Genomic DNA, 26,483 nt, shown 5'->3' with positions numbered 1-26,483 from the left:
TATACATACATATTTATAATTACGTACATGAATATGTTATATGTATTAAAAATTGAGTATTAGTTACTATTACATAGATATTTCTGAATTAAAGCATATTAATCTATTCTTTTCTTTTTTTTGTTTTTTCACTTCTTTTTCACTTCTTTGACGAGTCCATACTATTAGGACTATCACTTACTTCTTGATCCTCTTCAATACCATTAAGTTCTTCCGGCGCCGTTGAGTTTGGGTTTGAGTTATTTTGTTGATTATTGGAAACGGAATCTTTCAATTTTTCCCTCATTACATTTGTTGATCTTATTGGTTCCAATACATATGGATTGTTTTCTTCATTTTCATTGTAATAAGTGAACTCACCAATCTGTGCCAAATCCGTTCCCAACATTTCTTCATCTTCATGTAATCTGATTCTCAAAAATGGTATTCTATCCATCACTAACAAAATGATTGAAGTTACAATAAAGGACCAACATGCAACAGAACACGAAGCTGCTAATTGATAGCCCAATTGTTTCCAATGATGATTCATCCATCCGCCTTTGATTTCTGTACCATCAATCATAGCAACATAATCAGCAGCAAACAATCCAGTCAATATGTTACCAGTAAATCCACCAATACCATGCAATGCCCAAACATCCATACCATCATCAATTTGCAAATATTCTTTCAAATCAACAGCAAAATTACAAACAATACCAGGAACAACGCCAAATACAATAGCAGTGTAAACAGGCACATACCCTGCCGCTGGAGTAATACCAATCAACCCGGCAATGGCACCACTGCATAAACCAACAGTTGACCATTTCCCACCGGTTCTAAAGTAATCGACAAACATCCACGTTAACCCACCACAAGCAGCAGCAAGATTCGTGTTAACACATGCATACCATGATCTAATATTAGCATTCCCGGTTGAACCACCATTAAAGCCAAACCAACCAAACCAAAGAAAAGCGGTACCTAGAACAATTGATGAGACAGAATGAGGTTTATACTTGGGCACTTTCCCACTAGTCAAGGGGTCATGTCTTTTACCCAACCACAATGAATAAGCCAATGCAGCAAAACCAGAGTTTTCGTGAACAGGTCCGCCACCAGCAAAATCCAAAGCACCTAAACTAATTAACCAACCATTACCACCCCATGTCCAGTATGCAATTGGCGCATAAACCACGGTCAACCAAATAAACAAGAAAACCATCATGGGACCTAATCTTGCCCGTTCGCATCCTGCACCAACCATCAAAATCCCCGTTACTGCGGCAAACATACCTTGATACAAGCAAAATAAAATATCGGGTAAAGTTTTAACCACGGAAGGAGCACCTAAAACTTGCTTCAAGCAGAAATTTTGTAAGGTACCAAGGAATTTCGAGCCATTATGAGCAAATACTAATGAATAGCCCCAAAAAAACCATTGAAAAGCAGAAACACAAGCAGCCATCAAAGATGCCCAAATCAATGATAATGCATGTTTCTTTCTCGAAAGACCCGAGTATAATAAACCAACACCGGGGATCATTAGCCAGACCAATACTGAAGCTGTGCCTATCCATGCCATATCTGCGCCTTCAAACTGTTTACTCAAATCAACCTGGAAGACATCTCCTCCAGTACCTGTTTCCGTATACCCAGAATTTGAGTCAGACATTGTATATATGCAAGGATAAAACTTGAGGTGGAAATTAAAGCCTTTAGGTGGAAATTAAAGCCTTTAGGTGGATTTTAGACTTTAGGTGGAAATCAAACGCTTTAGGTGTATATCAAAGCCTTTAGGTGAAAATCAGGTATGCTATTTCAATAAACTTTATATGGAGACCAAGTTTGCGTGGGTTCAAGGGATTTCCAGCGCCTTTTATAGATCAAGTGGTGCATTTTCTCCCTCCCCTCTCCCTTTTCCTCATCTATCGACCTTTGTTTTCTTTATCTCACATGCGTAACAGATTATCCATATCGTCGCCATAAGAATTTTTATTTTATTTTATTTTTTTGCCTTGTATCAATAACATGTACACATGGTTAAACTTTCAACTCTTATCAATAACCAAAAAACTACCAACAAAAATGAAAAAGGTGAACAAAATAATAATTAAGAACCCATGATTGACACCAACACCAACACCATCTCCGCTCTTCCACCATCCGTACCAGCACTATCATCACCCAAAAGAAGCAAAACAAACAAAAAAAAGTAAATCATTGCAAGAATTTTTTCTTGTCAAAACTATAACATCTTGATAATCTTGTTGATATCTGCTATCAGCCAATAGATTTGAAGGACCTGGTGATGGTGATGAGTAGCAGGTCTAGTCCTACAAGCCCATGAACACAACGGGATTTTGGTTACATTTTTACGGGAATTGGTTGCATCCTTACACCAAATACGTAGTAATGAGGGGGACCCGGCCAGCACCCCGGCTCAAATGTATATACCTGTAAAATTATTTTGTGCCTTATTGCAAAGGGAGGGAGGTTATGTAATTAACAAGATAAGGATGAAATAAGGATCGCTTATCTTTCGGGGAGGCTAAGAAAAAAATTGGTTATTATTGTGCTACCAAGTGTGAGATAGACATCCCCTGTCTTGACCAATGAGAAAAAGCACACTATCGAAAAACACTATCGAGAAACACTATCGAAAAACACTATCGAGAAACAGTATCGAGAAACACTATCGAGCAGAGCGAGATAGTGTTGTAACGAGCGAGTAGAGAAACACTATCGAGCAGAGCGAGTAGAGAAACACTATCGAGCAGAGCGAGATAGTGTTGATAATACACGGCGGTATCAAATGGCGGAGTTTTGCAGCATCTAAATCAGCATCTTTTCTTTTGAATAAACAAACAAACTTTTTGTTTTTCTATTATTTTGAAGCCAAATTAATGTGTAGCAATCTCGCTCTACTAAATAGGATTAGCCAGTGCTGTTCCACTATCTCGCTCTACTCAATAGGGTTAGTCAGTGCTGCTCCACTATCTCGCTCTACTCAATAGGGTTAGTCAGTGCTGCTCCACTATCTTGCTCTGCTCGATAGGGTTAGTCAGTGCTGCTCCACTATCTTGCTCTGCTCGATAGTGTCAGTCTTAAAGCAACTTTATGTGCAACATCCCGGAATTATTAATGAGGGGACCTATTAAAATAAGAAAATTATATTTCATTTTCATATTTATCCTTATAAATTAGCCAATCAAACCCGTGCGTATTTTTCAAATGAGAATGTCTCTAAATTTAAGCAAAGCATTATAAATAGCTTCTCTGTGCACGTGTTGCACGCTATCGACACTATCAAGTAGAGCGAGATAGTGGAGCAACACTCAGTAGCTTGTTATAGCAATATCGAGCAGGGCGACACTATCGAGCAGGGCGAGATAGTGTAGCAACACTCAGTAGCTCGTTATAACAACATCGAGCAACACTCAGTAGCTTTTTACAACACTATCGAGCAACACTCAGTAGCTTTTTACAACACTATCGAGCAACACTCAGTAGCTTTTTACAACACTATCTCTCTCTGCTCGATAGTGGAGCAACACTTCGTAGCTTTTTACGACACTATCTCGCTCTGCTCGATAGTGGAGCAACACTCAGTAGCTTTTTACGACACTATCTCGCTCTGCTCGATAGTGGAGCAACACTCAGTAGCTTTTTACGACACTATCTCGCTCTGCTCGATAGTGGAGCAACACTCAGTAGCTTTTTACAACACTATCTCGCTCTGCTCGATAGTGTTGTTGTCTTAGTGTCGTGTCACCGGAGGTTTCGGTAATTTAAATAGTGTCTAAATCCAAAGTCGTGTGGTCTCCACCCTTGCCGTCTCACCCATACCCTCTCACACACTAGTCCAACTAACGCTTAGACAACTTTTTTTTTTTCTACTGTGAATCTCCTTACATTCTCACTGTTAACTTTGTAGGTACTTGCATGAGCTAAGGTAAGGTTAATTCTACCAAGTCGTACACTAGTGATAATTTTTGACAATTTGGTAACTAGTGCGAAACTTCGTGCCAATCCCTCGCGCCAAATAAGTCCCTAAATTTTTTCAACCGCCAGATAAGTCCCTAAATTTTTTCAACCGACTTGGACTCTTTATACACGATCCATTCAATTTTCCAGGGCAGGAATATTTCAAAGTGAAAATATCTTCTAGCCAAACCAGCGCGAGAGCTTTTTTTTTTTTTAAACAAGTTTGAGTTTTTGAGTTTTGAGTTTTGAGAAATTGAGTTTAAGCTTCAAATAGAATAGAGAATCAGATCCAGCACGCTTTACTGTTGCCCCCAACGCAAAAACCCCTTTCAATTACATCAGCAAGTTATAGCTGCTCCTCAATCATGGAAGAGTCCTACAATTTCGCAACAACAATTTTAACTTCCAAAACCCCCGAACAAGCATCTGCAATAATACCAAATGTAATTGCGGGTTCAACCGGTATTAATAAGGACTTGATATCCTGGTTCGATCGGTATGATTCCCTTTTGGCCAACCATAATAACAACTTGAAACAATTGGTTGAGGATGCTAACAGGATTGCTCAACGTAGCAAAGTTGGTTTTAACAACTTTCCTCGCAACTGGAATTGTTTGGTGAAATCACTTGAACTAGATTTAAGCAATAATGAAACCATTCAGAAAAATATCAAACAAGAAATTATCCATCCTCTAACCAATTTGATCGAGAAAGATGTCAGAATCTCGGAATTGATTGTTAATGGCCAAGAGTTGGAAGAAATAAGTTCGCATCTAACTAAAGATGGCGAGTATCAATGGAACTATAAAGCTCCCCAGTCCTTCCAAAACTTGGAAGATTTCAAAAAAATCGAAATCCAATTGATGTTCAATGTCATATTAAATTTCTTCCAAATGTATAATGGCAAGTTGAATAAAGAGTTGAAAAATAACGAAAACTCAACAAACTATCTTTTGGGTAGTTTCAAATTGGACACTGAAATGCAAAATCAATTGGAGTATTTGAAGTCGACTCAATTTCAATCGAAAACAGCCGCGGCGTCATCTTCCTCGAAAGAAGATGCAAATGCTGATTCTCACCATCCAAAGCTAAAAAAGAAATTGGGTTCTTTTGCAAAGACTGAAAAGCACGAGGCACAAAATGGATCCTCGCCATCTAAAAAGCCTTCAAAATTAAAATCCAGAGTTGGTTCGATATTTGGTAGAAAGAAAAAGAAGAACCGCGAATCTAGTGGTATGGAAAGCACAATTCCCGAAGACGCATCTATTACAACTGAAACTTCAGCTTACAGAACGCAATCTGCCTCAGTGGTGTCGAGAAATACAACCAGAAGATCTACATTGGAACCAAGAGATTTTGCTCATGAAAACAATATAGCTGCTGCTGGTTCAAGTCAAACAAATCCTCCAGACTCGTCTGCAGTATTTTCTCAAAGACAACAAAAGGAGCAGGAATCACCTTTTCAACAAACATTGGATCCTCAAACTCAGCCTCTAACTTCATCGTCTCAACAACAACAACAACAACAACAACAACAACAACCGTTGCAAGCCAAACCCTTGCAACCTCAGCAGCAAGAGTCACAACAAAGACATTCTGCACAATTTTTCCCACAGCAACACCAATCGTTGTTTAACTCTTCACAACTAGGACAAGGTGGTTATGGCAGGGAACTGCCCAATACGCCATCTCAAGATAAGTTCTTGCCTCCCCAGCCATTACCAGAATTAGTTGAATCGCCAAACTTTATTAAATATGATAACGGTGACGACGACGATGAGGAGGACGAAGACGATGATAATAATGATGATGACAATTCCGACTCTGTTATTGCTGGTCGTAGACACTCCTTATTGCAAAGACATGAGTTGGGTAGTGATAATGAAAAGAATCGTGGCCAGCAGTACCCCACGCCTCCAGATCTGCATCAGAAACAGCAGCAACAGTCACAACAGAGCCAGCTGCAGTTTCTGTCCGTCCCGGCAACAGCAACAGCAGCAACAACAACAACATCATCATCTTTTCCTTCCAATCAAAATGAGTTTCAAAGAGCTAGAAATGATAGTGATGCAAAATACTCATTTGAATCAGGGGACGAACAAACCCCAATTTCACCAATACATAGAAGTAGTGATCAGGGTGGTTTAAGTCATGTACCTGAACAGTTACCGGAACCGGACCTTTCGCACGATAAGAGAAAGGTGCATAGAACTTTACAATATGTTTCTGAAAACGGCTCAAACCAAGGACTGAGTAACTTGTTTTCGTCGCATGCAGCTAAGCCGGCTCCTCCACCATCTAGAAAAGTCAATCATCATGATACTTTATCATCGAGAGATTCTCATTTATTCCATGGTTTACCTGCAGCTTCAACTAGTAGTTCAGTAAGAGATTCTTTCATGCCGCCATTCAGTTCTACTTCTAGAAGCTCATTTCTTGATCCATCAACAAGATCATTGACTAGTCAAGACACCGGTTCATTAATCAAGAACGAATTCAAACACTTCAACTTGAACGAAGCAACAAGAGGGTTGAACTCTTCAATTGCAGAGATTGTAAATGCAACTTTCAAGGATGGGCAATTGGTGAGTTCCCAAGTTGTAGGAGAAGTAGCTTTCAATTACAATGGTACTTATGACCAAAGCTCACCCATTGTGGTTAACGTGCCTTATGATTTTGACAAATTGATCGTGAACAAAACGTTTATGGAAGAGCTCGGGAACCATAACTATAAGATTGATCCAGTATCAATAACTTCCAAGACCTTGGGGGGTTTAAAGTACTTGCAAAAAACTAATCAAGTGCCTTTATCAATCCACCAAATTTGGAAGTACGAGCCACACCAATCTAGTTTATTGCTAAGTATAAGGTCCAATGTTGATGAAGAAGATTTAGTTTTGGATAATTTTGTAGTTTCTGCATCGTTAAACCAAGACATCCAAGCCACGTCAGCTTCTTCAAGACCCCAAGGTGTTTTCAACAAGGACAAAAATAGGATTACCTGGAAGTATCATAGTCCATTGACTCTTAAACCTCATGGAGAAGAAAAATTAATAGTTAGATTCATGACAAACGGCCAAGGCTCAGAGCATGAACAAGGTATTCAAATTAAGTTTGCTATACACAATCCTGCGAAATCTGCAATCAAATATTGCTCCATTTACAATTCAAGTAATGGAGCAGAAATCCCTACGTTTAGAAATTTGATAAGTGGACATTACAGCAGTCATTCATAGCTTTACTACTAGCTTAGCTTTGTACATTTCCATTTTTATTTCCCCCATTCTGTATGTACTATAATAGAAAAGATTCAAAACCAAAAAAAAAAAAATGAAAAAAAAAAAAAAAAATTGAGTAAGAGATCAAAAATTTGAAAAATTGAAATATTGAAATATTAAGTTAACATAGCCAAAATGATAAAGTATGTAAAGCCCCCCTTTTTCTTTCTTTTAACCTCAATCATCTTTTTTGATGGACTCAATTGCATTCAATTGGTCATAGGCAGATTGCATGCCGTTCAACTGTTTCCTCAAAGTATCAATATCCGTCTGCTTCAACTCAATCAAATGTTTTAATTTGATTGTTTCTTGCCTTTCTTGATCTTTTCTCTTTTTTTGCATTTCGACCCCTTCAAATTCAGCCTTTTTTTCAACCAATTCTGAATCCCTCAACTCTTTCTCTTTGATGACTAATCTCTTAACAATTGTAACCACAGTGCCAATACACATCTGTAGATACAATATAGCACCACTTAAATACAAGTTCCTCTGACTATAAAATTTACTAGCTAGTCTATCGTAGTTGACAAACCCACGACCAATGTCACCGCCATAACTCGAGTCGATATGTTGAAATTTCTTTAATCGGTTATAACAATCCCAAAATTGAAGCGACATTAAAACCAACAGGAAAATAAGAAAGATTTTGAAATTTTGCGAGTGCTGGATCTTGTCGAGTAGATTTATCAAGTTAGAACGGATGATGAAGGGGAGGGGCAAAACAAGGATTAGTAACGTTGCCATTTGAAGTAACATTGTGCAAAACACAAGGGACATTTGGAGCGACATGGTTGTATTTCTTTGCTTGCTTTATTACTGCTTGCTTTATTACTGCTTGCTTTATTACTGCTTGCTGTGTATTATGGAGAAAATGTGCCAATATCGTAAAACAAAACTAGAATGGCGAAATAATGAATATAGTCCTAAACTTAAATCTCTCGAAAGAAGGGGAGGTATTTACGGAGAAAAAATAGGAATTGATTTCTTGATAATAAAGAAATAGATCAAATAATGATAATCTGATCGCTGAATAGTTTTATCAGTGCTTGTAAACTCACCTAATGTGTTGTTCAATTCCAATAAATTGCAGGTGCCAAATCAAGTAAAAATTAGTACGAGTTTTTAAAAACCGTATTTGAAAAGCAGTACAAAACCAGTCACGTGATTGTATCACGTGGTTTTACAAAAATGGCAATAGAAGAGGGATCGTAATATTTTTTTACTTATATATATATATACTTCGATTAATAAAAAATAACCCCTTTCCTCACCCTTTTCCCTTGCTTTCTTGTTCCAAAAAATGATGTATTTGTGTTTAACCTCAATTTGGTCCATATGTGACGCCTACTTATCAAGAAACTTTTTAAAGTCTCTTGTTTTTATCTCTCTCGCTCTCTCTCGCTCTCTCTCCCCCCCCTCTCTCTCTCGCTCTCTCTCTCTCGCTCTTTCTCTCTCGCTCTCCCTCTCTCCCTCTCTCCCTCGACCTTATAGTCCAGTAACTCTTCTTGCGTAATGAAAGGCAAAAAAACTAAACAAAGCCATAGCTCCAACAATACACCAAAACCAGGCCAACCCGTCATAGTCTTGGCCAGGCACCAAACAATTCATCCCCCATAATCCCGTCACTACATTAATTGGCAAAACAATTGTACCCAATATTGTAATCTTCCCTAATACGTCGTTGGTGTCATTGTTAACTTTGGTCATATCAATATTGATCTGAGCCAAATAATTCGAATGGAAACGAGCTAATAACTTCTCATAATGGTTCAATGCTTGACTCATTGTCACTATATGATCCTGGATATCTCCCAAATACATGGCTATTTCCAGTTGCGAGCTGCTGTTCTCGATATCATTGAACCTTTTACTGAACCCTTTAATGACATCTGCTTTGGAACTGAGAAGTCGCAATACCGACATGACTCGTTTTCTACATTCCCCAATTCGTCTCAACAAATCTCCTTTACGCTTCCATCCAAGAATTCGAGACGATCCAGTATCTGAGGTTGTCGAAGTGCTTGAAGAACTTGCCTTTGATTTGGACTTTGTGTTTGCCATTCGGAAAAACCCATTTTGATTAGCCTCAACTGTTGATTTCGATCTTTTGCGCCAAACAAACACATTATCACGCGGGTCATGCGTGGCTCCTGCTGCTACATGACCGTCGTTGTGGCGTTGATGATTATGAGAAGAACGATGATGACGATGATGACGACTATGTCGACCATGTCGTTTCGTTTGCTGATGATAATAGTTACTAGCATTGTCATCAGAATCAGAATCAGAATCATCCAGATCATCATGCTCTCCTGAATGCATACGTAGTATGGTATCTTCAATCAAGTTGACCTCGGTCTCTATGGCTTCAATCATCGGGGCAAAAGAATCAGTGATATCGTCAATTAATGCATAACAAATCCAATCGGATGAAACAGTCAAATAATCTTTCAACATTCTAGCTCTCCTCCTGACATTTATTGGATGAGGCGTGGGAGAAAAATGGAAACTGATTACTGCATTTTTGAAAACAATGATATACATATTCAATGGCAGTAGTTCTCCTTCTCTCACTTTCTTGGTTCGTGATTTCACTGTTGATGACGTTTCTGGTTTTTCAAAATTAGATGGAGCTCTCTTCCTCTTGCGAAACAAGTTCCCCAAAAACCTTGGCAATTTTTGGAAAATGCCAACATTTTGAGCGTAAAAGCTCCCTTGTTCTGACCTACTATCGTACATCTCCTGCAACTTGTTAAATTTCTTTTCTTGCTCTTTTGCTTTTTGTTTCCTCCGTTCGTAAACAATGTCAAAAGACGTGAAGCAAATAAAATAATAAGATTTGAAAAGTTCAACTTTTTCTCTTGCCTCGCCCAAAAAGATATCCTCCGTCGTCAACGGATGGATTCCAAATGTCCGGGATATAACCTTCATCTCTTCTTCGGTTGGATCAAGTACGTCCAACCAAAAGGGGTCAGTATTCAATTCCCCGCCAGCTGTGGATAAGGGTAATGGAGATTCATTACCAATTCTGGGTGGTCTTAAATGTTGCAAATTAGATGATGACATAGACCCTTGTTTTTTTTGCTGACTAGCTGTAGATCCCGGTCCCGATGCTTTGTTACCACTACTATTCGGTCTAAATAACTCCACTAATTTATCAAATATACTCAATTTTGGATCATCATTCAATAATCCACCAAGAGTTGGTGCATAAATTGTCTTTGGTAAATCTTCTCTAAAGTAGGTATACCGACAAACTTCTCCGCCATCTTTTTGACTATATTTCTTTTGATTAGGCTGTGAGGTATTTCTTCTTAGAATAGTAGGGATTTGATCTTTCGATTTCTCCCATGGTTGTGTAGGAGTTGGTCGTACCCTTAAAGCATCTTCATTCAAGGAATTCAAAGATTCCAATTCATTTGTTTTGTAATTGTCCATCAATGGTATATTTTCATTAGTGACATCTTCTTCTTCTTCGTTTTTTGGACCCACGCCATCAATATTGTGCAGCTGTAATGAAGATGCATGCGGCATTTTGGGGCTCCGTGGCGACCCAGTTTTGTCTCCTTCTTGTTCATGAACCACATCTTGACCAAAATTCACCGAGTAACCAATAGGTGGTTTCCCTATTTCCTGTTCCCTCTCCTTTTCTGCTTCTTCAAACTCTTCTTTCACAAACTCCTCGAGAATGTGCAAATTTGGCCATTCTTCTCTTCTCTCGTCTTCTCTGTTATAGTCAAAGTAACATACATCATCGAGAGATGTTGAATCACTGGAATGGTCAGAGGAGGGATTCGACTCGCCAAACTCAAGTGAGTTTACTGAGTAGTTATCCAAAAAATCCCCATTTTCAAGATCTTTATCAGATTGAACGTGGTGAATATCACCATTTTCATCTTCAAACGGGTCGTTCCATGAGTGAGATTTTGCGAGTTTGCTTTGCTCGTTAGCAAACTTGTCCATATCTAGTGCCACGGTATCAGGAAACATTGTGTGCAGCAGCTCATCATTATTTCTGCCCTGAGAAGATACTGAGCATCTTAGCAAATGTCGCAAATTGCGATTCGTGAGAGGTAGGTTTGAAGGCCGAGGAGCATAATAGTGATTCCTAATGTTTTCGTCTTTATCGATGACGTTATCCTTGTCCTTGTCCTTGTCCTTGTCCTTGTTCATACTTTTGCTATACGCACCATTGCTATTGTTTTTGCTCTTGCTCTTGCTATTCTTCTTGTTATTAGCATCATTGGTGTTGCTCTCGCCGCTAGGATCTCCCCTTTCCAGTCTCTTAAACACATTCTCATTTGCAACCCTCCTTCTAGATCTCGTAGGCGAAGAATCAAAATCTTTTTGACCCCTATGGTCAATATAAGTTCCCGAATTAATAAGCTTTTCTAGAGAAGTAGTACTTTGATTATTGCTCTGATTCTTGCCCCCGCGTGGATACCTCTCACGCTTTGGTCTTGTACTCATCATGGATGTACCATCTTCTTTTGCAAATTGTTCAGAGTTCTCCATCCTTGACAATATACTAACAATGAACTACCTGAGTCAATTGTATAATGCATCTATATATAGCAGTCTATTATAAGTTGAAAGGGAAAAAAGAAGTACCCATATAAAAGTTGAAGTGATTTCAATTATATCAAAATTTCAATTTCCAACTTTTCTTATTAGAGGCGCCATTACCAGAGGCGCCATTACCAGAGGCGCCAGCCTCTGGTGAGGGAATGAATGGCTCTCTAGGCAGAGACGCCAGCCTCTGGTGAGGGAATGAATGGCTCTCTAGGCAGAGACGCCAGCCTCTGGTGAGGGAATGAATGGCTCTCTAGGCAGAGACGCCAGCCTCTGGTGAGGGAATGAATGGCTCTCTAGGCAGAGACGCCAGCCTCTGGTGAGGGAATGAATGGCTCTCTAGGCAGAGACGCCAGCCTCTGCCGAGGGAATGAGTGGCTCTTTTGTCTTTACGTACAGTCCTACACTCTCTATATCTTTAGTTCTACAGTGTCTAGTCTATATCTTTAATTATTCAGTCTCTGATTTGTATCTTTGCGTACAGTCTCTAGTCTATACATTCTATAGTCTCTAGTCTGCTGTTGGGCTCTACAGTCTCTGGTCTATTTCTACAGTCTCTGGTCTATTTCTACAGTCTCTGGTCTATTTCTACAGTCTCTGGTCTATTTCTACAGTCTCTGGTCTATTTCTACAGTCTCTGGTCTATTTCTACAGTCTCTGGTCTATTTCTACAGTCTCTGGTCTATTTCTACACACGCGTTTGCTCCACTCGATAGTGTCCGCAGTTATCTAGTGTTTACCACTTGGCCACGTCTCATTCAAATGTTCTCCCAATCCAGTCTGAAATTTGTCAATTGCCGCCAAATCTCGCTCACTTAATCCCTGTTCCTTAACACTCTCATATTCCTTTAAAGCAACATCCAATTCATACACATTCGATACCCCAAGTACTATACTCGACTTGAACTTCACCAACCATTCCCACATTGCATACCTAGTAGCCAATTCCGCCAACTCAATCTCTTCTTCTTGTTTCAACTCGGTGGCTAACTCAAAGACGCGCTGCTTCAACTCCTTTCTAGCAGGATGGAAATCATGCGGCTTCGTCGATCGTAATAGCGACATTGAAAGAATAGATCCATTCAATATATTCTTCACGCCAGCTTCATTTCTGAATCTGTCGTAATATTGAAACAACAACGTATTTTGTATACATCCATTGCAATAGGACAACACGGCATCTAAAGGCTCGCCTTGTCTTTGCTTCCATTTTATCGCAATATCAAGAAGAAACTGCAAGGGATATCCAGAAATGCCATAATTGCGAATAACACCTTCTTTCTTCAAGCTTTGCAACTCTTGTAAAGCCTCGATAATATTGTTCTCCAGCTCAAACTCAACATCGTGCATGTAAACCAAATCTAGATAGCTAGTATTGAATCTTTGCAAAGATCTTAATACCGATCTCCTAACACTAGCTCGTGAATAATCAAACTCGTCCAATTTGATGCGTCCAACTTTGGTACATATATAATATGAATCCCGAGAAAACCCAATCTTCTTCAACGCATTGCCTAAAATCTCCTCCGAAGGACCATAATAGGGAGACGAATCAACCGCATTAAACCCTAATTTGAATGCTTTTGTAAGTATCGATTCTACCGGTAACGAGTAGGGATCGGAGGAGTATTGATAATTAAAGACAGCACCACCAATAATAAGCGGTGGTAAGTTCTCAATAGAAGCACATGCTTCTTCTTGTGGTTGTTTATCTATATAACTCATCTCTTGTTCCAATTTTCCAAATCTTCCAACATGTAAACGTTTAAGAAATCTTTTAGGAGAGAGAAGGAAAAAAAAAATAGATAGTAATAACCTGTACCAATTTTTCACTTTCCATATAGAGAAGAGAGGATCTTTTCGTTAATATTGCTTTGTAATAAGATGACTTTGAATAACGCTGCTGCTAGTGCTCGACTATATAGTTACCAGGAACCAATCCGATCATTCCGTTACAGTCATCGCAATTTGGTCCTAGTTCACAAACGAACCAATTGTCCTCTTGTTTATGTATTATATACATCTGCCATCCTTTTCTAAAATATAATTCTCCTTCTTGTTGCGGCCTAAATGTATACCTTGCCGTGGCAGTGCTTACATATGGTCTTTTGTTCAATGGTGTCAATTTCTGTTCTTGTGTGGATTTGAGAGGGGAATTGTTTGGTGTTTGGTAATACGCATTGACGTATTGTGAGTAAGGGTGTTGTTGATGTTGTTGATGTTGTTGATGTTGTTGTGTCTTGTAGTTGTCATGACTTATACTTCCCAAGTCTACCATTGATTTCGGTCTTGTAAAGCTAATAGAGTCATATCGTTGAGCAACTTCGTCGTGATCATCAATGTAATCCGATTTGGGTCGTCTTTTGTGCGTAGTGTTGGTGGTGTTTGTTGATTCGCCATTGCTACTTCTCCTGCTTCTTAATGACCTTCTAAACTGATTCACATCACCGTTACCCCCTGAGTTCAAATCTTCTAAAGCTTTTGCTATAAAATCAATCGAAAAATCATTGATAATCGGCACCTTTGCTTGTGGTTTCTCCATTTCAACGTGGTATAATTTGGCATTTCGATCTTTATCAAAGTCATTAGTCGCTCTTCTCGATATTTGCTCTTGCATTTGTTGCAACTGTTTTTCTCTTCTTCTTGGAGATGCCCAGTTTCGTTCCGAACTATAATTCGAAGCAGACCCCTGGCTATTCGATAATCGTTCGTCTTTGGAAAAAACATCGTTGTCGGCACCCGAGCTTGCGATTGTTGAATGCGTCTTGTGCGATAATAGATCAACTGGAGCTTTGCGTGTTGGTGATAAATTTTTAGTAGGCGAGGAGAGAGTTGGCTCGAGACTCTTGTTATTATTATTGTTGTTGTTGTTGTTGTATGGAGGAGAAGAAGGAGCAGGAGCAGGAGCAGTTCCACCAAAAAAATCATTATCCTTTATAGGCCTTATCACGTATTGGTTTTTATCAATTGTTGGTAACTCTTTGAAGGGTGAGTATTGAGGTTTTAATGCCTTTACTGGAGAAAACTGTAATTTGTGTGGAGTTTGCTTTTCTCTCTGCAAATCCTCAGTTATTGGCGTCACTTGTACATTGTGTTGAGGTTTATTAACATTACGTGAGTAATTCGAATATGTTTTTGTTAAAATCTCATTGTGCTCAGGGTTCTGTAAGCCCAGAATTGTATAGCCTATGACAGGCTCTTCACAGCCTGTCATATAATCAACAAATTCGGGGTCATTGTAAATTTTGTCCCCTGTTCCATAATTATTACTAAACTCTTGTACATCCTGTTGTGGTTGTATAGCTGCAAAACTCGATCTTGCCAAGTCAATAGCCTGATCCAAATCAACACATAATGTTGCAATATTATTACAGTAAGTGAAACAGTTTATTTTCAAGATTTGGATCCTTTCAATCTCCAACTTGTAAAAATCATTAATAGATATAGTCCAATCGCGTTTGTATATCTCATTTATATCCTTGTATACATTTATTGATTGTTGGTAGTTATTCCTGGTCTGGTTTATTGTGCTCGAAAGCCTATTAAACTTTTGCTGGTTTTTCTCCAATTCTTTCCCCCAAGTGGTTTGTAGGGCTAATTTCAAAGACTTTAGCAAATTGCACTCTTCTCGGTATTTGTTCTTGTACAATGTCATTTCCTTTAATGCGCTCGCTCTTCGTGTTATAACTTTGTTCATATGATGCTTTAGCTTTTCAACCTTTTTTTGATATAAATGACTAAACTGTTGTAGTTTTTCTATATTCAAGTCCAGTATAGATTTGACAAATTTCATATTGTGTTGAATCATGCTTCGGTTTTCATTGGTTAATTTGTCCAAAGATTTCTTCATTGTCCCGGTTTCGTGGCTCCCGAGGGGATATTTCAACTGTAGCTTCTTCAATTTTCTTATATACTCTTTTTCGATACTGACTTTTTCCTGATAAAATTGGATCACTTGATCTAAACTTGTTGATGAATCTCGTATCCTTGTACATATTGTTGAAAAACTTTCCTCGGGTGAAACACCCCAAAAATTGTTGACAAACTCTACATAGCTCTCTACCCTCATTGTCCCTTCAAGACCCAGCAGTTTATACAGTCCTTCCTTCAATACCTATCGACCTTTTGCAAAACCTTTGCAAACCTTTGTATCCTTAGAAAAAGATTGGAGGGTTTCTACTAGTTCCTTGCATAGTGTTTACCTTTTGCCAAATAGAGTATCAATGTCGTAAATTAATTTTTGGACAACCAAAAAAAAATTAAAAAACATTTTGCGACACATCACAACGGCTGCGGCGCTACCAATCGTCCGAATCAACCTGATGAGACTGACACTATAGAGTAGAGTGAGATAGTGTCGAGAAAAGCGGGTGAAGAAGAGATGTATTTCTAGTGAAGGAGATACATATTTCTAGTGAAGGAGATACATATTTCTAGTGAAGGAGATACGTATTGTTGATGAAGGAGATACGTATTGTTGGTGAAGAATACGTATTATTGATGAAGAATACGTATTTCTGGTGAAGAATACGTATTTCTAGTGAAGGAGATACGTATTGTTGATGAAGGAGATACGTATTGTTGGTGAAGAATACGTATTATTGATGAAGAATACGTATTTCTGGTGAAGAATACGTATTATTGGTGAAGAATACGAATTATTGGTGAAGAATACGAATTATTGGTGCCACTGGCTTGGTTCCTTATTATCCTTATTGTTATTATCAATGGTTCCATAAACTTTCTAAAATCGAATCGGGAAATTATGCACGGATAATTGAGAGGTGTCAATAATTTTTTTTAGGCAATGTATTCTGTGTAATAAATTGGTTAACGGGAAAAGATGGTACGGCTTTCTTCTAGATCGATAACAAATCTGCTAAATTAACAATAGAATTACTCTAATACGTCATTAAATTGAAGAGAAAGGATGTGTAATTAGTAATAACTAGTTATATCTATTGTTTGATATATACACGCCCTTCAATGACCACTACACATGCCCCTTGATAAGTACTACACATGCCCCTTGATAAGTACTACACCCCTCGATAAGTACTACACCCCTCGATAAGTACTACAAATGCCCCTCGATAACCAACACTACACATGCCCCTCGATAACCAGTACTACACATGCCCCACTACATATCCCCTCAACGTTCAACACTACATATCCCCTCAACGTTCAACACTATACACACCCAATTAACAGGATATACGACAACTTTCACAAAAAAAGATAATCTATCAAAACTTATTCCATAATGCATACACCAATGTGTAATAGCACCAATGTGTAATAGCACCAATGTGTAATAGCACCAATGTGTAATAGCACCAATGTGTAATAGCACCAATGTGTAATAGCACCAATGTGTAATAGCACCAATGTGTAATAGAATCAAGGTGCTTACACATTGATCAATAGCCTCAAAAGCTATTCTGTTTGCTCTACATTACGGTGCCACATCGGGATCCATTTATGCGGATGGTTTATATGCATTCCTATGCAATATTATTGTAGCAGACGCCTCCCTTTTTTTCATACAAAGGTCTTGTTAAATCTTGAATCCAAACCTATTATACATAACCAATACACTCATTACACACATGTTCGGTTCGATTGCATCTCTGTATTTTCCTTGTAGTTCACAACCATCATCGGATGCTTTATTATCCGAGGACAAAAAGTTGCAAAATTTGACTGCGAAAAAAAAAAAAAAAAAAAAACAATTTTGAATTCCCGATGAGATTTTTTCCCTCTTCTTTTATTCGGGCCGATTTGGTTCCTTCCTCCCCCCCCCCCAGTTTTCATAAAAATATTAACAAGTCAATGCTTCTGCATTGTTAACTCAAGGGTGAAGTGGAATAGTTGAAGCTGTAATGTTACAAGAATGCTTTTTCAATATAGGCTTTTAACTTTTATATGTCCCATTATAGTACATCCCTCCTTCATTGTTTTAGAGGCTTTTGATTGTCTACCAACGGTTTCTTATCCGAGCCTGGTAGTTTTCTTTTTTCACTTCTGCGCAATATCAGAATACGAAATACTTCAAGGTTGAATATAAAAAACTAGATAAATCTCTTGCATCTTTCCTCTTTCCTGTTTCATATCGGGGGTTTCTAAGCCAAAGTATCTCATGGTATAGTATCTAGCATCAGCAGCAGCAGCAGCATCATTATCACATACACTTGAAATGTCGCGATTAGAACAGATCAAGAGCAATGTAGTATACATTTGGCTAAAGAAGATACTAGACTTTCTTCTTTCACAATGGTTCTTTTGCCTATTAGGGGTGTTTGTTGCACTAGCTTATGAGTATCCGCAGTTTGCCAAACAGGGAGGGATGATTAGAGCAGAGTATTCTATTGGATACGGAGCAGTAGCGGTTATCTTTTTGATTAGTGGGTTGTCGATGTCTACTAAATCATTAGTGGTGAATCTACTCAACTGGCGAGCCCATTTCACGGTTTTGTCCATGTCCTTTTTAATCACAAGTGCTATAATCTATGGTATTGCAACAGGTATACGAGCAAGTCACAATAAGGAAATCGACGAATGGCTTCTTGTAGGGATGATTGTTACACATTCTTGTCCCACCACCGTGAGCTCCAATGTCGTGATGACAAAAAAAGCTGGTGGAAACGATGTGTTGACCTTGTGTGAAGTCACAGTGGGTAATATACTAGGGGCCTTTGTCACCCCAGCATTGCTACAAATGTTTATGACTGGCAACTGGGAGTTTGGTAATCCAAGTCATCAGCCCACTGGAGATAATTCGATTCAAGATTTGTACGGAGAAACAATGAAACAGTTGGGTTTGAGTGTTTTTGTTCCCATATTCGTCGGTCAAGTTGTTCAATATATGTTTCCAAAGCAAGTTAAATGGACTGTCTCTACATTTAGACTAGGTAAAGTGGGGTCATTTATGTTGCTTTTGATCATGTTCCAGTCATTTTCAACAGCTTTTGCTCAACATGCATTCACAAGTGTCAGTCACGAATCGATTATTTTCCTTGTTTTCTTCAACATTGGTATCTATCTCTTCTTCACAGCTTTTGCATATGTTTACTCAAGGCCGTTTTTTGTTAAACGCTTGTTTTCAGAGTTACCAAATGAAAATTCTAGCTGGGTTTATCGTTGGCTGTATTGGTTTTTCAAACCATTTTACTATGACAAAAAGGATACCGTGGCAGTGATGCTTTGTGGACCGGCAAAAACCGCGGCATTAGGTGTGTCTTTGATATCGTCTCAATATGGTGCACATAATCCCAAATTAGGTATTTTATTAGTGCCGTTGGTGTTATACCAAGCAGAACAAGTTATGACAGCAAACTTCTTGGTGAATTTTATGAAAAAGTGGATAGAATACGATGACAATAAAGAAAATGCAAGCGACAATGAGAACCAATTAGATTTAAAAAATACTAAAGAAGAAAATGGGGAAATATCTCAGCACGAAACTGAAATCGATAGGGAAGAAGATCCAAAATACATTAGCGATGATAATGCTCTAGATAGAGAGGTCAACTCAAGTGTTTCAAGTCCTGCAAGAACCTGAATACAACATATCACCCCCACCATTATCACCACCACCACCATCATTATCACCACCACCACCATCTCTTCTTATGTTTGTTTTCCTTTTTTTTTTTTTTTTGGTATTTTAAATCTTTTGAATAGACATAGACTAATTAAAATCCATATTCACCCAACTCTTCCTCTAACTTCTTGATCGTCTCCAAGATTTCATTTTTGTTGCTCACCAATGTATTTAGTTCATCAAATTTCCTATTTTTGGTAAATTCAAGAATCTGATTTTCCACGAGAAACTTCTGTTCATTTAATACCATCAATTGCTCTCGTAACTCTCTTATTTGTTTCTTTGTCAAGCTCGTCGTCGGAACAGCAGGTGATTCCACTTTGAGCGTAACTTCTTCTACATTGGGTTGGTTTTTTTCATTTATGGCTTTAAACTTGATCAAGTTTTCTTGGAGAAAAGTGACAACACTTTGGTATATATTTAAAAGTATTCTCTCCAGTGACTGGTACTGATGTCGTACAAATATCTTTTCGTGATCTTTATTTTTGTAAAAAAAATTGCTTTTGAATTGCAAAATTGAATTTTCAAAATGCTTCAAGTATGTTGTTAGTTTATGTCCGATTTTCGCATTGTTCTCGGGAGTATTGTTGCCTGTTTCGTAAAGACTCATCATCGTCTCAATAAGCTGTTTCTGCAAAAGCATACTTTCATAGCTAGCTAAAATCACATCTTCTGCTTCATGGACTCCATTTCCATGATGATCTCTCTTCCATGTATACAATATAGAATTGTAACAATTAATGCAACATCGAAATCGTAGTTTTTCGTCGATATTATCCCAATGTGTACGAACTAGCTTTGAATAATTTAAGTTTGGCAATTTTTTGATGACAAATACAAGTGGAATAAACATTGAACATTTCTTCCTTACCCCATACGAATCGTCACAAACCACTTCCCCACAAAGCCGACAATGGTGCTTTCTAATCAAAATATTGAACTTGGTAAAGCATATTGTACAGTTTGTTGCATCAGAATCGGGGATCCAATTATTGACTCCAATAATATTCTTTTCATCATCATCAACATCAACAAATGTATAAAATCTCGAGAAAAGAGATCCTTGTTTATTTTGACTCTTTTCTACCATGAGGTTTGTTAATTTGATGAAATTGCGTTGGATTTTCGTTCTGTGCAATTGTTTTTGATCATTTTGTTCTCTTCTCTTGGTAACCAACTGATTCGTGATGTCTACAAAATTCACCTCCGTGTGCCGTCTTTCCGTGAAACAAGTTTGGCAACACCTTGACCAAACTCCTTGATTAGATGAGTCGAATTGTGGGTAAACTTCGCCTTTCACAGGATTACGTAGTTTGACTTGAAAATGGGTATGCTCATTACAATATAAATCTCCACATTTTCGACAATTGACTATTCCATTCTTGACATTCAACTGTTTGTCACAAAGCTTACATTTAAGAAACTGCTGCTGCTGTTGCAGTTTCCAATGCTGGGTTGTAATTCTATTTGAAGGACTCTCTTCTCGAATTCTTCTAGTATCACCTATACTGAATCCATGTTCCGAAAACGTTATCTTATTAATCTTCTTTGTAGGTGTACTTCTCAAAAGCAATGGCGGCAGCAGCTGCGGCGATGTATGTTGCAACTGCGGTGATATCAGTCCATTCGCGTCCTCATTCAAACGCCCTTGTCGTTGTTCAGCACCTTGTTTAAATTCAACCATATGTTTGTAAGATATATATACTGTTCATTAACCTGAAAAAAAAAAAGATTCAATAAATAAATAGTCGTCTCTATTTAATTGATAAACCATACCATAAAGTCTTTGCGATATTGAGAGACTGTGCTTGGGTTAGTTAGCTAAACTTAGCTACTACTGCCGCGGCCCCTTTAAACACCGCCAGAATGCGGTGTGTGGGCCAACGATAATAAGTGTTGCTTTCATCTCTCTTGTATTTTTTTTTCATCTAATAATATTTCTGTCTATAAAACCCTTATCAATACTAGAGAAACATCATCTTCTTTACCTCCAAGGTATCTTTGACCAGTAATTTTTGATAACTCTTGAGCAAATGCACTTGGGTAATTAGGATCTTTGCTAACCTTGACTACTTCATCGACCAAAGTGTTTGCCACAGCGTCTAGTTGCACGTTCTTGTTATCTTTCAAGTGATCATTCAAAAAAATCTCAATATCTTGAGGTACTATATTATCGGTAACACCATCGGTGGCAAATATTACTATATCGTCTTTTTGGCAGTTCCATATATATTCATCGGCCATTTGAGGGGTATCTATTATATATCGTCTGCCTTCCATTGCTGCTTGTCTTACAATTGTTTCGGGGATTTTGGCCAACTGAAACGGTGTGTTGAAATTGTGAGTTTGGAATTTGGTATTCTCAATCAACTTGTTATCTCTAAACAAGCCACACCAGGAGTCGCCTAGATTGGCAACTCTCAATATTTTGGAATCTGGTGTGAACACTCCCAAACAAGCCGTTGTTCCGCCGATTTCCACTTTATCGGACTTGAGAACCTCTTTGAATGCAAAATCAAGTAACTCCTTGGGACTGCTTGCACGAGCACTGCTTTGTTGTTTCTCAAAAGCTTTCTTAATGCTAGCACAAAGCTCTCTAGAAATTGCTGAAGAATCGTAACCAGCTTCTGACCATCCTCCCACCCCATCGGCTACACCAACGGCAATTGATCCATCGCGCAATTCCTTGGACACAAACAAATTATCTTCACCGATGGGGGAGTTCACAGCGGCACTGTTGTTTAGCGGTTTTTTTTTGAAAAGATTTGTGCTTGCCTTTTTGCGGTCTTTTGGTTGGTAAGCAACTGCCACGGAGTAATTTGTAAATGAAGTCAATGCTGTGTCATAATTCAACGAAGCTGAAGTTGACGATGCTGGGGGCACGGAAGTACCAGACAAGGTATTAGCCGCAGTACTGCTGCCACCACCACCACCACCACTACTCTTACTGCCATTGCTGCTATAGCTCCCCCAAGAAGACGACGATCCAGAAAGATTTCGCGACGTCAGATATATAGATACTTTGAAAACATTCCAATTTATAGGTACAGACAGCCTCTTAATTAGTAAAGATAATAACATGGATATAAGAACTATAATACAGCAAAACTTGACCGTTTTGATACTTATCATCAAACCCAAACCCGTGTAAACAGCTGGAAAAGCTCAATAACCTCAATAACCTCAATAACTTCTATATTATATATATATATATTAAAAAAATTGAGAGATAACTATATACTATCGCCGGTAAAGGGGGAAGACGCAAATATATATATATAGGAAGAAAGAAAAGCGCCTTAGAAATGAAAGATGAGATGAGATGGATGTCAGTCACGTGTAACTTAATATAGATATGCTACCAAATGCGTCAAAGTCGAGTGAGGGTGAACCAATCAGCAGGAGATTTGAGAGGAGTCAAAAAAAAACATGAAAAACTTTTTTCTCTTTTAAATGCAAACCCCATAAAAGAAAAGAAAAGGTAAGGTAATTTAGGCGATTTGAGAATTTGAGAATGTCCTCCTCTACGTTGAATGTGTTGAGATATTCGGCATTAGGTGCCGGTTTGTTTTATGGTGCATACCATAGATACTCTTTAGAGACTGCTAATACGAAACAACAAGCTGCAAAAGAATGGAAGCGGGAAGAGAAGTTGATTGCTGAAGCTAAAGCTGTGTATCAGAAGATAAACACGCCTCCAAAGGAAAAGAGTAATGTGTCAAGTGGATCAATTAATTGGGAAGATCCAAATTTGGATATAGGAGCTGCTTTGGAGTCATTGCTTGCTAAGTTGGACTAAAAATTATAAAAAAAATGCCATTCATTTGGTGTAGAGAGGAGCTTTTTATAGCTTACCTTTGCTTGTATAATTAAGATAGAGGAATTGCTGATACAGTGGTGATCAAGTACTGAATTTATCGCCTTAAAGTACTGAATCTATCGCGTTAAACTATTCATACTATGGTGATGTCTTGAACTCTCTATTCTTAAGCTCTCTCTCATTTGTAATATTTAGCTTAAATATTAATAATAAATTAGATAAGCTAAAGCTCACCTATCTTATAAATACTCACAATCAATTATATAAGCTAAAACTCACCTCTCCTACAAATACTCACAATCAATTACATAAGCTGAAACTCACCTCTCCTATAAATACTCACAATCAATTACATAAGCTACAGTTTAATAATAAATTACATAAGCGACAGCTTACTTATCTTGCCGAAGTTTGTTTTTCTCGGTTTTTTTTAGGGGGGGAAAAAAAAAAAAAAAAAAAAAAAAAAAAGGAATTGAAAAATGTACAACTTTTTCGGTTAACAGGACTTTTTGATTTGCATCTTTGAGGAAACAGTTTTATTGATGTGTCGTTTATAGGCTCAAGACTTGTTGAAACTCAATACTTGTGGATCTTTATATTACCCGTTAACGTCCTTCTCCTTCCCATTTTTCTATCATTTTTCCGCGCTCATGAGTAAAAATCGACAGTTACCATTTGCAGATGCCGCTACAATAGGTGAGTAAATTTCAATTTGAATTGGCAATATCTTTTTTCTCCTTTTACTAACGGAGTTTATTTGATAGTTAGGGCGCATCAGAAGGATGCTTACTTTGAGTCATCTTATAGGACTCATTTACAAGATTTTTTCCAAATCTTTAAAGGTCAGCGGTTTATAAATGAGTTTTCTCAAGAAATTACTGTTTTGGCTAAAGCTTTATACGTGGCATTGACTACTGTTATTGGTGCAAGAACTTTGGGCGAAGAGTATGTTGATTTGGTGTATGTGACAAAGTCAGGAAGAAAGTTGCCCAAGATTCTACCGAGAGTTGGATTCTTGTTATCATATGCCCTTGTTCCATACTTTATCAACAAATTGATCAAATACATCAAGGTGAGAAAAGAGAATGATAAGGATAAAGATAAGGATAAGGATCACTGGCTATTTAAGTTTTTATCCAACTACTTTGATGTCTTGGACACTATAACAAACTTGCACATTGCTATATTCTACTTTAAAGGTGAATTTTACTCAATTCTGAAAAGAATCTTTGGATTACGTTATGCATACGGTCACCACAAAGAACCAGAAAAGATGCAGAGGGGGAACTATTCGCTTCTAGGCGGGTTGATAATTGTTCAGTTCATTGTCAAAATCTTGATGAATTTAAAGGAGTACAATAATAATTTAATCAGCAAACATAATGAAAAACAAATTGTAGACAAGATTGATGAAACCAATAAGGAGACAAAGATATTCAATATAGCCCAGTTAAATCAATTGAGTGATAATTTCGATGAAAAGTTGTTGATAAACTTGGCAGATGAGTCGCAATTGCCATATTTACAAGATACTTCGAGAAATTGTATGCTATGTTTATCTCCTATGGTATCACCTGCAGCAGCAAATTGTGGACACTTGTATTGCTGGGACTGTATAGTCGATTGGGTTAGAGAGAATCCCGAGTGTCCCTTGTGTAGACAACAATGTTTAGAACAACATTTACTTCCATTGAGATGAAATACATAGAAGGATACATGCCCTCATCTTTACCACTATCGAGCAGAGCGAGATAGTGGAGCACACTGACTAGCGACACCGAATAACGAAAAGGATGCAATCAAACCCCCTCCCCCTCACTTCTCATCTCTCTCTTATCTCTCTCTCATCTCTCTCTCATCTCTCTCTCATCTCTCATTCCTTCCTTCCAAATCACGTTAAAAAAAAAAAAAAAAAAGATCAAATTGGGAAAATATAAAAAGGACAAAACATCAGTATCATTTTGCTTTGACAACTTGGAAAAGGATCAAGGGGATGAGTGGTAGTTACTCATTGCCGTATACTACGGACTTGGAAAACTCTGATGATCAGTTAAAGACATTTAAACCACATAAGAAGATCTCGTTTCAAGATGCAACGCTTCGTTTGATTATTAAGTACAAGAAGATAGTTTTGTTTTTGATTACCATTGTTTGTCTATCGTTATTCACCAATGTACCCTATTTACCTCATATCAAGATTCTGTCGCCGAAAGTTGTTATTATTCTAGCAGCAAACGAAGGAGGCGGTGTTCTCAAGTGGAAGTCGCCTCAGGAATGGTCCGTGGAAAGATCATCTATAGCCAATAAGAAAAACTATGCAAAACAACATGGGTATGGGTTGACTATCAAGGATATGACTATACAGAAGAGGTATTCTCACGAATGGAGAGAAAGTTGGGAGAAGGTGGATATTCTCAAACAAAGCATGAGACAGTTCCCACAAGCCGAATGGTTTTGGTGGTTAGACTTGCATACCTACATTATGGAACCACAAATATCGTTGGAAGAGCATTTCTTGAATAATTTGCATAATGCCACCTACAGAACGTTGGAGCGGTTTAATCCCTTGGGATTGGCAACAGACCTACCGTATGTTGATTATACTCAGCCCATCGATATGGTTATCACCCAAGATTGCGGTGGGTTTAATTTAGGTTCATTTTTGTTGAGACGCTCGCAATGGTCAGAGATGTTATTGGACATATGGTGGGACCCAGCGATGTATGAGCAAATGCATATGCAGTGGGAACACAAAGAACAAGATGCTTTAGAAACATTGTATTCGACACAACCTTGGATCAGAGAAAGAACTGCTTTTTTGCCATTGAGAACTATAAACGCTTTTCCACAAGGTGCTTGTGCAGATCAAGCTGACGATCCTCAATATTTCTTCCAAGATCACGATTTCGTTGTCAATATGGCTGGTTGCGAATGGGGTAGAGATTGTTGGGGAGAAATGGAGCATTACAAAGCATTATCGAAAAAACTACATAAAAAATGGTACAAGTTCTGGTAATAGGCGGGAAGAAGCCACTATCCTAGTGGCAAAATAATAGAACAAGAACAAGAACAAGAACAGCACCTTGTAGTAGCTGTAATACTAGTTTGTAGCACCATAAGCTGTAAATGTAAATGTAATAGTATCCCCCTACCTCTACTACTGATCCTAACAAAAGGTAGTGTTCTTTTCTCCAAAAGTTTTGTGAGGAAAAAAAAACTTTGTGAATTGAAAACA

General features: G+C 38.1%; 11 protein-coding genes across 11 annotated transcripts; 5 read left to right on the top strand and 6 right to left on the bottom strand. All coding sequences in view use genetic code 12, as the record gives it.

Moving 5' to 3' along the window:
• Nucleotides 1-139: 139 nt before the first annotated feature.
• Nucleotides 140-1,660, bottom strand: MEP2 (ammonium permease; the record flags this gene model as incomplete). The annotated part of the gene is made up of 1 exon (XM_049325967.1): nt 140-1,660. The coding sequence occupies one exon, from the start codon at nt 1,658-1,660 to the stop codon at nt 140-142; it is 1,521 nt and encodes a 506-aa protein (XP_049178385.1).
• A 2,677-nt stretch (nt 1,661-4,337) lies between these two features.
• On the top strand, nt 4,338-7,208 carry KGF56_004518 (uncharacterized protein; the record flags this gene model as incomplete). Its single annotated transcript, XM_049325966.1, has 1 exon — nt 4,338-7,208. The coding sequence occupies one exon, from the start codon at nt 4,338-4,340 to the stop codon at nt 7,206-7,208; it is 2,871 nt and encodes a 956-aa protein (XP_049178384.1).
• A 219-nt stretch (nt 7,209-7,427) lies between these two features.
• KGF56_004517 (uncharacterized protein) lies at nt 7,428-7,868 on the bottom strand (the record flags this gene model as incomplete). Its single annotated transcript, XM_049325965.1, has 1 exon — nt 7,428-7,868. One exon carries the CDS (start codon nt 7,866-7,868, stop codon nt 7,428-7,430), a length of 441 nt encoding a protein of 146 aa, XP_049178383.1.
• Nucleotides 7,869-8,735: 867 nt separating this feature from the next.
• MNR2 (putative Mg(2+) transporter) lies at nt 8,736-11,765 on the bottom strand (the record flags this gene model as incomplete). The annotated part of the gene is made up of 1 exon (XM_049325964.1): nt 8,736-11,765. The coding sequence occupies one exon, from the start codon at nt 11,763-11,765 to the stop codon at nt 8,736-8,738; it is 3,030 nt and encodes a 1,009-aa protein (XP_049178382.1).
• A 127-nt stretch (nt 11,766-11,892) lies between these two features.
• Nucleotides 11,893-15,615, bottom strand: HOF1 (formin-binding protein; the record flags this gene model as incomplete). Its single annotated transcript, XM_049325963.1, has 3 exons — nt 11,893-11,989; nt 12,574-13,569; nt 13,844-15,615. The coding sequence occupies 3 exons, from the start codon at nt 15,613-15,615 to the stop codon at nt 11,893-11,895; spliced, it is 2,865 nt and encodes a 954-aa protein (XP_049178381.1).
• A 2,406-nt stretch (nt 15,616-18,021) lies between these two features.
• Nucleotides 18,022-19,386, top strand: RCH1 (Rch1p; the record flags this gene model as incomplete). The annotated part of the gene is made up of 1 exon (XM_049325962.1): nt 18,022-19,386. The coding sequence occupies one exon, from the start codon at nt 18,022-18,024 to the stop codon at nt 19,384-19,386; it is 1,365 nt and encodes a 454-aa protein (XP_049178380.1).
• Nucleotides 19,387-19,519: 133 nt separating this feature from the next.
• PEP7 (Pep7p) lies at nt 19,520-21,112 on the bottom strand (the record flags this gene model as incomplete). The annotated part of the gene is made up of 1 exon (XM_049325961.1): nt 19,520-21,112. One exon carries the CDS (start codon nt 21,110-21,112, stop codon nt 19,520-19,522), a length of 1,593 nt encoding a protein of 530 aa, XP_049178379.1.
• A 260-nt stretch (nt 21,113-21,372) lies between these two features.
• On the bottom strand, nt 21,373-22,509 carry PTC7 (type 2C protein phosphatase; the record flags this gene model as incomplete). Its single annotated transcript, XM_049325959.1, has 1 exon — nt 21,373-22,509. The coding sequence occupies one exon, from the start codon at nt 22,507-22,509 to the stop codon at nt 21,373-21,375; it is 1,137 nt and encodes a 378-aa protein (XP_049178378.1).
• A 433-nt stretch (nt 22,510-22,942) lies between these two features.
• KGF56_004511 (F1F0 ATP synthase subunit e) lies at nt 22,943-23,227 on the top strand (the record flags this gene model as incomplete). Its single annotated transcript, XM_049325958.1, has 1 exon — nt 22,943-23,227. The coding sequence occupies one exon, from the start codon at nt 22,943-22,945 to the stop codon at nt 23,225-23,227; it is 285 nt and encodes a 94-aa protein (XP_049178377.1).
• A 671-nt stretch (nt 23,228-23,898) lies between these two features.
• KGF56_004510 (ubiquitin-protein ligase peroxin 10) lies at nt 23,899-24,947 on the top strand (the record flags this gene model as incomplete). The annotated part of the gene is made up of 2 exons (XM_049325957.1): nt 23,899-23,944; nt 24,013-24,947. The coding sequence occupies 2 exons, from the start codon at nt 23,899-23,901 to the stop codon at nt 24,945-24,947; spliced, it is 981 nt and encodes a 326-aa protein (XP_049178376.1).
• Nucleotides 24,948-25,241: 294 nt separating this feature from the next.
• Nucleotides 25,242-26,264, top strand: MNN10 (alpha-1,6-mannosyltransferase; the record flags this gene model as incomplete). The annotated part of the gene is made up of 1 exon (XM_049325956.1): nt 25,242-26,264. One exon carries the CDS (start codon nt 25,242-25,244, stop codon nt 26,262-26,264), a length of 1,023 nt encoding a protein of 340 aa, XP_049178375.1.
• Nucleotides 26,265-26,483: the final 219 nt, after the last annotated feature.

The sequence above is a fragment of the Candida oxycetoniae genome (genome assembly GCF_023343755.2).
Source record: "Candida oxycetoniae strain CBS 10844 chromosome Unknown scaffold12, whole genome shotgun sequence".
Taxonomy (NCBI): Eukaryota; Fungi; Ascomycota; class Pichiomycetes; order Serinales; family Debaryomycetaceae; genus Lodderomyces; species Lodderomyces oxycetoniae.
This window is presented reverse-complemented; position numbering and strand designations above follow the sequence as displayed.